General features: G+C 44.8%; 1 protein-coding gene and 1 long non-coding RNA gene across 3 annotated transcripts in view; one reads left to right on the top strand and one right to left on the bottom strand.

Annotated features, from left to right (window-relative positions):
- Nucleotides 1–13,687, top strand: part of LOC147821567 (uncharacterized) — a 45,373-nt gene that overhangs the window by 19,348 nt on the left and 12,338 nt on the right. The window lies entirely within an intron of this gene.
- On the bottom strand, nucleotides 6,537–13,151 carry LOC110344936 (uncharacterized). Its single transcript, XM_021240607.1, has 6 exons — nucleotides 12,948–13,151; nucleotides 12,309–12,795; nucleotides 9,985–10,064; nucleotides 9,689–9,876; nucleotides 7,867–7,976; nucleotides 6,537–7,145 (listed from the first exon to the last, which is right to left on the bottom strand). The coding sequence occupies exons 1-6, from the start codon at nucleotides 13,149–13,151 to the stop codon at nucleotides 7,060–7,062; spliced, it is 1,155 nt and encodes a 384-aa protein (XP_021096266.1). The 3' UTR covers nucleotides 6,537–7,059.

Raw genomic sequence — 13,687 nt, 5'->3', positions numbered from 1 at the left:
TGCATAGAGGCGGTGTGGGGGGTGAAGGTTCAATGCCAAGCACCAGTGCAACACACAGGCAAAGGGCAAAGAAATGGAGCAAGCTGGGGGAGGCTGGACCAAAAGACTCAACGAAGGAAAGGAGAAAGACAGGAGGAGCTGGTCCCAGAACACTTCCTAAAACACCTTATTTTGCTTCAAAATTAGATTTTACCCCAGGGATCTTGTTTCAGACATGCGATTTGCTCAGGAGAACATTTCAAAAATTGAGTAAATCAGAGTCCTGCCCACTCCAGCTTTTACATAGTCACTGCTTCTAATCTGGCCTAGCCTTAGATTTAGACATTTGTGAAAAATTATATGAGTCTTCTGCTCATGAATTTTCAAAGACTCCCGTTGTTTATCATAGTCCTCAGGCTAGCATACTACGATCTGGCAAGCAGACCTGGTTCAGCTGCAAGTGACAGAAGCACAGCTCAATCCAGCACCTAACCATCATGGGACCTGGGTCTGCAAAGATGGCTTTTGTTCACTGCTCTATTTCCAAATCTTAGAATACTTCCTGGAACTTAAAAGGTGCTGGATAAATGCTTGCTGAATGAGTAAATAAAATAGCTTAAACTAAAGATGGACAATATGTGCTCTGTTAACCTAAAAGAACAGGAGTGGAGCTGGCCACAGAGCAACTTAGGTCCAGGGACTCAAGCCTGAAGCAATATTCTCATTCCCTCTCCCGCCCCCTCCTCCTCCCCCTCTTTTTCTTTCTCCTGCCAGGCATCCTCCAGTATGGACTTGGTAGAACATGCTAAGGGAGGGCATAGCCAGAGAGTTTCAGGTTTAGAAACTGTACAAGAAAGAGAGATTCCATTTCAGTATTTAAAAAGGAACTAAGTCCCAGGCTAGTATTGTAGTCTGATTGGTTAGGCTTAGGGTCACAATAGCTTTCTTTAGGGCAACCAATAGGGAAAGGAGGATGGAATACTATGATTGGCCTATGCTGGGTCATGTGCCTGATGGAAGGCTCAGCGACTTTCTGTGATTGGCAGCCCTTCCAGAATCCCATGACTGCAGTGGGGGAAGGGCCATTCACCAAAATGCTGAGCCAGGGAGCTGTTATCAGAAGACAAGGAGGCTGGGGTACTGGCAAGAAAAACAAATAAAAAGCCAAATGTCTGGAGATTAGTGCTTAAATACTCCCTTGTAATGAGACTGGAGTGGGAGTCCTGGGACAGCCAGGGGGAGCCGGAAACATGCTTGAAAATGAATTTTGAAGTCTTAGTTTTATCTTTTAAAATCTGTGCTTAACAGAAAAAGTGTTTATAATTTTTCACTGCTGAATCAAATCTGCATCCTAGGAAGTTTTACCATATGTTTTCTGGGGTATTTTTGCATCTCTTGGGATACTGTTATACCCTCAAGTGTCTGGATAGCCCACGCTGAGAAGCAAGACTTGACCGTGACAGTTTCCTCCTGACTATCCCCTGTCACTTCTGGTGACACCACAAACATCTCTGCCTGTGCTCCTGTGTGTCTCCCTTCCCTGTAATGTCCCCCCTGTCTTCTCTGCCTCTTCCAGTCCTAACCCGCTTTGAAAATGTAAATGAGTCCAGCATCTTTCGGAGTGTCTTCCTGGGTCACTCGCTGTGTCCTTCAGACCCCATGCTACAGAGGAAAGAGCCCTGGAGACTAAGGTTCAAGTTCCAATGTTGCCACCAATTCTCTGCATGACCTCTCTGTGAGTTATTTCCTTTCTCTGCAACTCGATTTCCTCTTCTGTAAAATGAGGGCTGGACCGACTTGTTAGCAACACCAAGCTCTCCCACCTTCTGTGCTTCCTCCCCCAACCTCGCTTTGGCATAGTCTCAACTAGCAGGAGTGCCGTCTGCAGGAGCCAAACTCTAGGACATTTTATTTATTCCAAAATTCAAGGGCTGGAGATTTCTTCACAGTAAATGAGAGGGGCTTAAGATTAGTACTGAAATTGGGAGGTCTTTCTCAGGAGTGGAGGAGCAATCTCCTGTTGAGGAAGGGCTCCTGCCCACACTCTCCCCTAGCAAGGGCAAGAGTCAGGCTTGGGGGAAAGGAGGCCACTTGGATTATTAAACTTTAGCAAAGCAAGTTTTCTATGTGATCAGACCTGGCTCAAAAGAAGGTCAAAGCTTCAGCTGACTCCTGGTCTGTTCTGGTGGCAGAGGAAGGGATTTCAGTGTTCAAGGCCTCTCTGGCTTTACGTATCTTTAACCCTTGCTTCTCTTCCATCCTCCACTTTCCTCACAAATTGAGTACAAACCTAGGCACACAGAAAATATGCTCAGTCTGATGGTCGAATGTGGCAGAGAAAGATGCTTATGAGAACTTAAACAGGAGCACACAGATTTCATCAAAAGGGCAAGTGTGGCTGTACAATTATTTGTTGTTGAGCAGACCAAGTCTATGACATCAGGAGATGTGAAGCATGGTCTCCGAAGTATCTTTGTAAAGGGATAGGTTTGCCTCACAACTTCAGCTTCTGCTTTAAGAACATGACGGATACCTTTTGAAAATACAGTGTAGTAGTATGGACTTGCTAGAGCGCAAATAATTCTTCGGGTGGGGGCAGTTTCTCCAGAGTGTTTCTAGAAGGCTCAGAGAGACTCCAGCTCATCTTCTGCTGAGGTGCAATTGATGAACACTGAAACTCTTGGTAGGTGCCCTGTTGGATCTTGGCCATGTATAGTACCACATGGTTCTGTCTCCCTTACCAGGACATGGAATGATTAAATTGGGGGGTGAGGGTCACATGTGTTCTTCAGCAACAGGGGTTATTATGAAGCTGGGCAGAATTTGTGAGGAAATGCATCTGCAGAAAGTTAGCCAAGTGGAATTAGGCTTTCTTTAAGGTGCTTTCCTGGCTCAGGCCTGGCCCAAACTGGCCAGTGTGTCTTGAGGCCCTGGGCAAGGATCCAAGTACCGCCTTCCTGAATTGCTCCTGGAGGAAAAGGAACCTGTTTCAACTTTCTCTACTTCTGAAAGTGTTACTTTGATTAGACAGGAGATAGCAGTCTGTTTACCAACATTACTATTATTACTCTGTCATGGTTATATTTTTAAAGTATACTTTCTTTTTCCTTTGCCAAGAGCAAACGAAAACACACATTCTCCCTGCAGAGCCAACTGAAGCTTCGTTCCCAGGTAGGTTTGAAAATGTGTTCAAGACTCACTATTGCCCAAGTAGGAAGTCTTTCCCCACACCCAGGTCAGGGCTTCATGCTTTTTCAAAAAATACGATAAACTCTTTTTTTAGAAAAATAAGTTTTATTATGGCTATAAGAGTAACACATTTTATTTATACAAGTATTACTCGGAAAATACATAAAAGCACAGAGAAAAACAAGCATCACCTATAATACCAGAAACTCAGATATAACCATTATTCAAATTTTGGTGTATTTCTTTCTAGTGTTTTCTCCATATATTGATACAAAACTATGGATGCAAAATGTTCCCAATACACTTATATATACATATCAGGAACATATTGCAAAAATAATTCTGCACCTTACTTTAACTACAAAAGGAGATAACTAGGATTAGATTTTTGGTTTCTTCGCTCCATCTTTTTGTCTGTATATTGATACAAAACTATGCATGCAAAATGTTCCCAATATATTTATAGTACATATTAGGAACACATCGCAAAAACAGTTTAGCATCTTTCTTGGATCGCTTATGGTGCCACAGTTTAGAGACAACCACCTTTAGACTTTTGATCTGCTTCCTCTAGGAATTTTTTCCATATTATTGACACAAAACTATGAATGCAAAATGTTCCCAATACATTCATATTACATATTAGGAACACATCGCAAAAATAGTTCAGTATCATTTTTTCTTTGTTTTTATTCTTGGTGCTGGGGATTGAACCCAGGTTCTCTCATGTGTGCTCTACCACTGAGCTACTCTGCTAGGCCCTGGCATTCTTTGATCACATATTAGACCACTACTCAGAGACGACCATTACAATGTTTTGATGTATTTCCTCCTAGCTTTTTATCTGTATACTGATACAAAAACTATGCATACCACATGCTCCCTATATACTTATGGAGAAGGGAAATAGTTTGCATATTTCTTTTATCACTAAACACTTTATCAGAGTACATTCTCATGTCACAAAAATATTTTCCAAAAAATTATTTTAAACAAGGCATCTTATTCCATTGTACTAGATACACAATATTTTATTTATGCAATCCTTTGTTGTTGGTCATTCAGATGTTCCTAATTTCCATCCTTAAAAAATACTGAAAAAGCGTATTTCGCTTTTTCACTGACTTGCTGTTCTTGGAGTTTTTGTGTTGATTCTTGACCATGTGTGGCCTCAACATACTAAAGATAAGCTTGTGTATATAATACTTACAGCTACATTTTTTCCAGTTCTGGTTTGTTTGAACATAACTTCTTTAACATTCTAGCCTAAATATAAAATCATATACTCTGTGTGGGTTTCAGTTCACTACATAGAAATATAAAGCAATAAAGACATTTGCATTTAACTCCTATGAAAACACAATTCATGCCCCCACTCGATGGCCACCAGCTTCCTCCTCGCGTAGGGCCCGCTTTCCTCTTGATCTTTTCATAGACTGGTCTTGTAATACTTACCACATGTATGGGTATGAAGATGGGTGGCTCCCAGACCTTTCAGTTATCAATCTGTCACAAGTGCACAGTGGTATCTCGTGACATGATGATCCCCGAAATGTCTGAGGTCTTTCCATTCTTGACCCAAAATTTTGATATTGTTTATGATCCCTAAAGACTTTTTTAGAGAATTCTGTTTGACAACAAAAGCCACAGCCTAACAAAAAAACCCATGAAAAGTAGACAGAGAAAAATCTTCTGGTCTAATCCTACCACTATTAAGCAGCAAGTAATGTTTGTTTTACAGGTTCTCTCCAGTTTCTGCTCTTACTTTTCAGTCATTGGAGTCCGTGTGATTGTGCCTCCTTGACTTTGCTATCATAAGCATTTTTCAGGCTCCTAGGTCGTCTTTATTATTTGTAATAGTCAAAAAAGGTTCTATGAGTAACCAAATTAACTCCTATGATTGGATGTTCCAGTTGTTTCCTTAAGATTAATTTGGGTGAATTTAAAGAAAATAGCAAATATGGGCCAGGCAATTTAAAAATAAATTTTAATCACACTTTTTTGGTTTGTGTGCAGTGCCTTACACACATCTTGCTGATTCACAGTTACTACTTTGGAGTCTGAGGGCCAGTCTTAGGCCACACTTAGGAAGAGTCCAGCTCATTTTAAGACTAAATCAGTTTCACCTGGCACTTTCCTGATCAATCATACTACTTCAACTCCATTTCCTGTTCTGGGCACTACTGTATAGTGAGCTCTCATTAACAAGTAAGGACATGTGCAGCACAGCTTAATCCTTGAGGAGACCCCAGAGACTAGCCGAGGACAAATCTTTAACTTCCAGAGACCTAGGTTTTCTTGTTTATAATTGTTTTTGACTGCTTTACTCTGCTTACTTATTTTTCAAGGTTGTTGCAAGCAACAAATATGAAGGCATCTAGAAAGTAGATAAAAGCATGACACAGTGACAACATGTTGAGATTATGATTCTAAACTGTGTCTCTATGGCTGGCCCTTTAAAAGATCCGGTCTTGGGATAATAAGTCTGGGAGCAAGTAGAGGTGGGGAAGTTGAAAAGCTAGGGGAGCTGCCTCAGGAGATTCAGACTTCCAAGCAACCAAGTGAGTCTCTCAGCCTGCTCCATTGTTCTCAGCTCCCAGACTCTAGAGGTGAGGCTGGGACCTCCTCCCCAGAAGTTGCTCAGATTATAGAGCTCAGTAGTGTTAGGGGAGGGCTTCAAGGCTGGTGCAACCACAGGAAGTGGAAGTCTTTCAGGGATCCTCCCTAGTGACTCATTTTACTGTCCCCACAGGTGTTTAAGCCCTTTTGAACTTGCCAAAGAGATCAATTATGGGGCCTAGGAGGGAGGCAAAGGTGCAGATAGGTAAAATATTAGGAAAGAGCTAGCAGATTCTTATTCATTTAGTGAGCAGTAACTAATGGGTGGATATGAGAGGGGCATATGGTGGGGCAAGGAGATGCACATTTGCTATGATTGGTGTATATGGACTTTTTCATTTAAGGGTAAAGCAATAATTAAGTACAAATGCATATATAAAGCTCTAGAGTTGTGAGAGTAATACTGCAGGCCAACCAGAAAATAGATTTCTAGAAATTTATGCCAATATGGATATAGTCCCCTTACTCAAAAGTCTTTTTTAATTCCTATCAGTAAACTCTCATTGATCTTCCCCAAACATGCTTTTTAAACTTATTTTTATTTTCCTCTTGCACTGTCTCTTGGGGAAGCTGCCTGTATGTTAACTCCCACCTTGTAGAATAGTTTTCCCTAAGTGTTGCCCTGAGCTCTTTGGTCCAGGATTCTTAAGATTCCAAGAACAAACCCATTCCCCTGCTGTGCCCTCTGCCTTGACAAGTTGACAGGTATGGTGTTTTAAAACAATTTGCAAAATAATTTGCACTGCAGAGTCCTTATGAGGTTTTTTTTAATTGGACAGTTGCTCGTATTAGCGGAAATCGAAAGCAGCATACAATCATTTAATCTCCCAGCACTGGAGTATTTCCAACTGTTTTCCTGTTTGGGGTTCCACTTTTGTCCTTGTCTGTACACATGCATAATTTTTTACAGAGTTGCAACCACTGCCTTTTTCTGTGGCCCTGGTTATTGGCATCTAGTTTTCCAAGTAACATTGACACACATCTGCTCAAATCAATTGACGCTCCCTTCATAACTGACTCATTTGGCCATTTGGCGGGAAAAACAAGTTTACGTGCCAAATGGAACAAAGAAAGCATGGGTATGGGGGAACAGCAGGAAGAAAGAAATGGTGGAAGAGGATTCTTTCGACTTACAGATCATAAAACATTTTCCAATAACATTTTTAAAGTATGTATAATATTACACGGCGTGATTGATTATATTTTACTCCCCCCCCCAGGTGGGACATTTGGGTGGTTTTCAATACCTAGTGAGTTAAAAATGCATATAAATTACAGCCTTTGAAAGATGATTGTATTTTCTTGAAACAGGAGTCTTCTGTGTCCAGATCCCCACCAAGAGCGTTGATGTAGTGTTCCTTTGTTGGGAAAGAAAAAAAAAAAATCAGTGCTCCTAACTGGAGTTGCTGGATGCCTTCAAAACACAGTCCTGTGATGAAATTTTTACAAAATAATGATGCAGTTTATCAAAGTAACCTGTATATCTTGTCCCACAACTTACAGAAATGTCAGTTTAGATTTAGAACTAGGCTGAACTTCTTCTTTAAGAACCGTGTCTGCCTAATAAAATTTATACAATGCTGCATGCACGCAGCTTCCTCACTAACAAATAACATGTGTTGGGGAAAAACTGAGAAAACAATGGAAAGGTGCCTTTTTGGAGGCAGTAACGTTGGGTACATTAATCAGCAGACTATAAAATGATTCACTTTATACAAGTCTCCCACACATTATGATGCGCATTTAGCAACGTTGAAAAAACAATTTCAAAGGAAACCTTAGGGAGTTGTTAAAGAGAATTTATAGTCTGGAACGAATTGCCATCTTAATTGACAAAGAAATGTTTGGCTAAAATACTGCTTTATTCACATTTTTGTCCTTGGAGAAAAATCTAGGCACACCGCAACTTTGTGTAAATAAAAGGTGCAAGGAATGTTTTAAGTCAGAAAAGGGCACCGTGTAGTCAGGGGTTGTGCTTTCATGCTCAATTTCTTCAACTCTTGGGAGGCCAGGCAAAGGGCCTCTTAGACTTTGGAAGGCAATGGCCCCAGGTTAGGATCACTTGTTCCTGTGTCTCACCTGGGTCCTGCAGGTGCCCACTGCAGGGAGCGGGATGGCGCAGGCAAGGTCCTCGGGAGGGCTGGGTGCCTCCAGAGCCCGTTGGCACTTTCTCCTCTGGCTGAAGAGAACTATTTAGAACCAGGAGAAAGGTGCTGGTGAGCCACAGAAGGGGAACCTCAAGGTGCTCTGCCTCCAACCCTAAGTGCAAAGGCAGGCTGACTCCGGGAACCTGTTTGCCCTTCGTGCCAGGGGATTGCGGGCCAGAGGGGCCCTGGCCTGCGCGGGCGGGGTGGGCGGGGTGGGCGGGGCGGCCGGGAGCAGCGCGGGGCTTAGAGGCCTGGAGATCTCTGGGTGGAGGCCGGTGGCCGACAGGGGCCAGGCCACAGTGCCCCTGGGAGCCCGCGGGGCCGCGCTGACACCTGGCTCAAGGGAACCTGGGAGAGCTAGCTTTTTGGGTGACTGGAGCTGGACTCCCTTTTCTGTACTACCTGGGACCCTGGGCCTCCCCAAACTGGAAATCTTCTGGGGTCCTACGGCTGCTCCCTCAGGGAAGACCAGTTCAAGGCAGCCCTCACAGTAGACAAGCCGATTGTGTTCTTGTGTTCCGTTTTTGTCTGTTAAGGTGACAAAAAACGTGAAATGCGTTTGCCAATAGTCCTGTCCCTGACCGTGCATCAGATCAAAAAATTATCTAAAGTGATTTTCACAGGAAAACTAAGACCTCAGTCAGAGAACCAGTCCCTTTCTCTGCTTATTTAGGCCGTCAAATTCTTAGGTGATTCCAGACCTGTTTTCTCACCAAAGACTCAAAGGGCCAGTCCAGTGAGGGGAGAGGCGGCTTAGGGAATTACAGATATACAGCACGAATTAGCCATATCATGCAGAGTTTTGGACTCACAAAGGGTTCCTGGGGAGACAGCTCTGGTGCTGTTAGCCGGTTCCCTGACAGTGGGAACTCTTTCGAGGCCTCTCCGGCAACAATGGTTGTCTTTCGGGTGAGCCCTGCATGGTGACATTCTGGGACCAGCTTTTGGGAAAGGGGGTCAAAAAGAAGCTGGAAAGGCAGAGCCTCATCCTAGAGGCACCCCTCAGGTCCCTGCTCTCTCTCCAGGCCTCAGACCCAGATCCAGCACTCAGCTGCCTTCTCAGGCCACCTGGGTTCTCCTACATGCTGGGCCTCACCCTTCTTGGATTCCTGAGCTCTAGGGAAGCCCTGGCCCTTGGGGGAAGGGAGGGGAGATGTGGGAAAGGGCCTGTTAATCTTTCCTGAACCCCAAAGTCCTTTCCACTCTCAAGACAGGAACCACAGAAAGATCTGACCACCCTTCACTCCTTTTCGAATGCCTCCCCCATTTCCTCCTTGGGCTTTCTTCCTTGTGGTCCTGTGGATAGTATTCTACCTGGGGGGAGAGGTGGGTGCTAAAATGAGCCTCTGTCATGCCCTGTCACCTATTCAAAGACGGGCAAATGTTTCATGGAGGACAGGTGTGCTAGTCCCAAGTCTCTCTGCTTCTAAGGTGGGCACTGCAGGTGATGGCTGAGACGTACCTCATGGTTGTGCCCGTGGAGAAGTCCCAGACTTACCCTGGCAGCAGAAACAACACTCCAGAGCACAGATCACTCACTGCAGTACTGTTCCCGCTGCTAGGGCACGACTGAGTGTGGGCCACTGCGTCCCTGCTAGATTAGCTGCCCACAGCCTGCGAGTGACCCCTGGTAGGTCACCCCCTTCCAGTGCCACAGAGCAATGCTACCCTCTCCTGACTGAGACCAAGCTTCTAAGGGCAGGAAAGGGCAAAGACCAACAAGGAAGAGACAGAAACCCTCCTCACCCACCTACCTACTCCCAGCGAGCCGGCCTTGAGCGCAGGGGGTGAGGGGGTGGTTGCTTCCAGCTGATCCCCTCTTTCTACCTTCCCACGGGGGGATATAGCAGCGCCTCACGTTTTGAATCCTTTTGAGCACTTCAAAACATGAATTGCTGCTGCACCCCCTCGGAGTCAATGGAGGAGGCTTGGTCAGGGGTACCTGTGAGTGAAGGACAGAGTGACAGGAAGGAAGCTCCATCACATCCTGCCCAATGCAGATGATTACATAAAATTTGTGATTAGGACGCATCACTCCAAATTGACCTACTTTTAGTAACTTCACCTTTTGATTTCCAGGATCAGTAGGTGGAGCAAAGGGTGTGGCTGTCATTTTCCCTGAGGATGAACCTTGGAAAAGTGGTAGTGGTGAAAAGCCAGGGGATAGGAGACAGAAATTAGGGTGGGAGAGAATCTTACCTCTGCAAATAGACAAAAATAAGATTAACTAATTTAAGACAATTTGGTAACATCTCGATCACTGTTGCCAGTGTCCAAGTCTTGGTGAAACTCCTGCTGTGTAAGTCTCATTCACTGTCCCCAGTTAGACAAACAAAAAATCTTTTCCTTTATTGGATAGAGACACCGGTGACTCAAGACCCTCTAGTACTGTTGGCTAATTCTAAGGTAGAATTGTGAAATACAGATTCGTCTACACAGGCATCAGATGTCTTCTTCAATTCATTACTAGTGATTTTTTTTTCATTCGTAAACAGCTTGCTTTGAGTTAGTTTTAGGGGCGAATAAAGAGTGACAATTTTCTGTAGGTGAAATACCTGATTGTCTCCATATTATACTGGTTGCTCACACTTCTTTATAAATAATTTATACCTCAATGTCATCTATCAAAACACAAATCAAAAGGTTTAAATACTTAATGTCAAATTAGTTCTTTCTCAAGCGACTCCACAGAAACTCTTTCATGTCCTGAAATGGCCAGTGCTGTGCATACTCCTTAATGATTAAGCTTTTTCATACCAGTTTTTCTTTTTTAAAATGGACACATATTTGCAGCAAGTTACATGCATCCCCCTCCTTTTGTTCAAACAAAATATTCAAGTAAGCTTAAGAAAAAACCCTACCCTTAAGCAGCCCTCAATCACAAACCTAAAAATTAAAACAAAACCCAAACTATAGTGACTTTAAAAGTCAAAATACATTTTATTAAAGTAAAGGATATTCAAAGTATCTAAATATGCTAAGTGTTTTGTTTCATTTAAAAATTTTGTTGGTTTCATAAAACCTCTACAATAATGAATGTTATATACCCTATGTATTAGTTAATAAAATGTGCAGTTTTTAATGAGATTAACTACAAAATTTACAACACCGTGGACTGAGATCCAGTGCTAACAAATACACTCTGTGTCATGATAAACAAAGTCATTAATAATAATAACCTCAGTCCCTAAGTCAGGAAAATTAAGTGTTTCTAAATTCTGTCCCGCTTTGGCTATATTAACAAACAACTTTTACTTTGATCTTTGGGTTTAATGGAGAAAAAAGTCGTTGGTTGCCCTTGAAAAGAAAAAAGAAACATGTTTAGCAAATGTACAATTATACTTTAAAAGCCTGTAATTGTCAATTAAATATGTTCCACGCGAATATGTGAGCCATCACATCAGACGTTAAAGTCATTCCTAATTTAACATTTCCTTAGTTGACTACTTAGATAAACAAGTTCATTCGAAATAACATCGATGCCAAAGGCGAAAGGTCCTTCCAGATTGCTTTGTAAACTAACACTGGAATCGAATTCTTTTATACCTTTCACTAGACACCTTGCTTCTCTTCCAGTGACACTACAACGACTTACATCCCTAAAAAGCCATCTCGCTCCCTCAGTTGATATATTTCCCCTTAGCCTGAAATTTACTTACGAAAAGAGAGTACAAAGAAGCGCGTCCTGTCACTTCTGGGGAGGGTCATTTGCTGATACGATAGACAAAGAATCGATACTTTCGAATTGCCATAGCCCCACCCTCTTCTGAACTGCAGAAGTTTAGCCAAATGATTTATGCCTCTTCTACTGTTCATATCTTGCAAGAGTATCTTTTATTTTTGCAGATGCCTTGTTCCCCACATCCCAAACCCACGATGTACCTTCCATCCGCGCATTCGAGCCTAACTGTCTCAATGTCAAGTTCCCTACAGGGAAAACTGAGCAAACTTGGAAGTTTTAATTCGGGAGAGACAATGTAAACTTAATCTCACAGTCCTCTCCAAGGCATATTTTACTGCTTACAAATAAGTCTCCAAAAGTCCATTTACATTCTGTCAAAACCAGTCGCTCCTGACCCTTGAGAGGCTGACAGTCGGTCACTGCCTCTTACTCAGTTTTCTCTCCCCGCCCTCCACGTTAACTTTTTCTCAGCCCGTTTCCTGAGAATTTTCCGGGCCCCACTCATTTGCTCAACACTTTAAAGGTCTGTTTCGCCCCCCACTCCAACCCCCCAAATGTGCTTTCCAACCCCCAAAGCGGCACAGAACTTCTTTCAGAATCATCACCAGATTTGTTTCAGTCGGCCGTTAACCAACGTTACGATTGGGAAAAAGGCCAGCCAACCAGTCCCTTTTTAAAAAATCGCATGTCACCTCTCGCTCCACTCGAAAATGGCGCCGAAATCGAAGAACTTCTTAAATTCCATTGCAAGCTTTTTGCAATGGTTTCTGGGATTTTCCTGCGAGGCTGCTCTGCTGGGTCTGAAGGCTCGAGAAAGAACAAGCAGGCAATCGAGACCGAGAGAGGAAGGAAAGGGTGGGTGGGGAGGCGGAAAGACCGACGAGAGCGGGGAGAGAGAGGGAGCGGGAGGGAGCGGGAGGGGGGGGGAGAGAGCGAGAGAGAGCGGCGAGAGAGCGGCGAGAGCGCCAGGGCCAGGACTGGAACCGCGAAGTCGCAGGGCGCGAAGTGCCAGGCTCCGAGCAGCGGGGACGAAGAGCCGAGTCGCGGCCTGGAGGGCTGGCAGCAGCCGGAGCTAGGGCGTGGCGGAGGCAGAACGGCGCGGCGTGGCGCTAGGAGCCCAGAGGACTGCGCCTGGGAGGGCGAGCAGCCGCCGCCAGCCCGGAGCCCCGAGGAGCGGCCCTAGAAAAAGCTGGCTCGGGGGGCGTGGTCCCGGGCGCCCCGCTCCCGCCCCCGCTCTCCCGCTCCCCTTTGGCCCGGGGCGGGGGCGGAAGGGGGAGGGGAAAGCGGGCGCTTCGGGGAAGGGAGGGGGCACTCGGCGCCTCAGCCTTGACTCTCAGCCCCGAAGGGCCGAGAAGGGCACAGGACGCCCACGACCGCCAAATACGGAAAAGAATGGGAGGGGGGCTCAGAATTAAAAAGGGAGAATGGAAGCTGAACGCCAAGGGCACGCGGTAGCTTAGCGCGCACGCAGAAACCCACGGGAGGGAGGCCACTCTGCGCTCTCGAGTCCTCCTAGATGTCCTTAGAGCTGCCATGAGGGCACAGAGTGGCTCAGAAAAGCCTCTAGCTCTGTTCTTCCGCGGGAAGAAATGGTCTGGGAGAGGAAAGGAGATCTCAGACTGCAGAAGTGTAGCGCTCTCTCCACCCGGTTGAGTCCCAGTCCCCTGTCCTGGCCACTCTACCAAGCTCTCAGGTAGAGAAGTCCCTGGGACAGGAGGAGTGCCTAGTGTCCTGGCCATCTGTTTGCGGGACGCAGCACGGAGGGAGGGAAAAATTGTTTACACATGTGTCCAGGCCAAGACGGGAAAAGGATTTTGAGAGTGAAGTGAGGAAACAGGAGGGAAAGCAAGTCCTTATTCTGGATGCTAGAAGCTGGTAGGGACGATGCCCATTTGTAGGTGTGAGAATGATGCTGAAGGTACGCGGGAGGGTGCCGTCCCTTTTTAGAAGATGCATGCCAAGGTATTGAGAGGTGAAATGTCAAGACGCCTGCAGTTCGCGAATGACACAGCTAACATATATATGCACACACTCAGAAAGTATGGCAATCTGCAAACAGTTGTTGCATCCT

Source organism: Heterocephalus glaber, unplaced genomic scaffold (genome assembly GCF_053883595.1).
Source record: "Heterocephalus glaber isolate CG9 unplaced genomic scaffold, H.glaber_assembly_v1.0 deba00001729, whole genome shotgun sequence".
Lineage (NCBI taxonomy): Eukaryota > Metazoa > Chordata > Mammalia > Rodentia > Bathyergidae > Heterocephalus > Heterocephalus glaber.
Note: the sequence above shows the minus strand (reverse complement) of the source record. Positions and strands in the feature narration are given on the sequence as shown.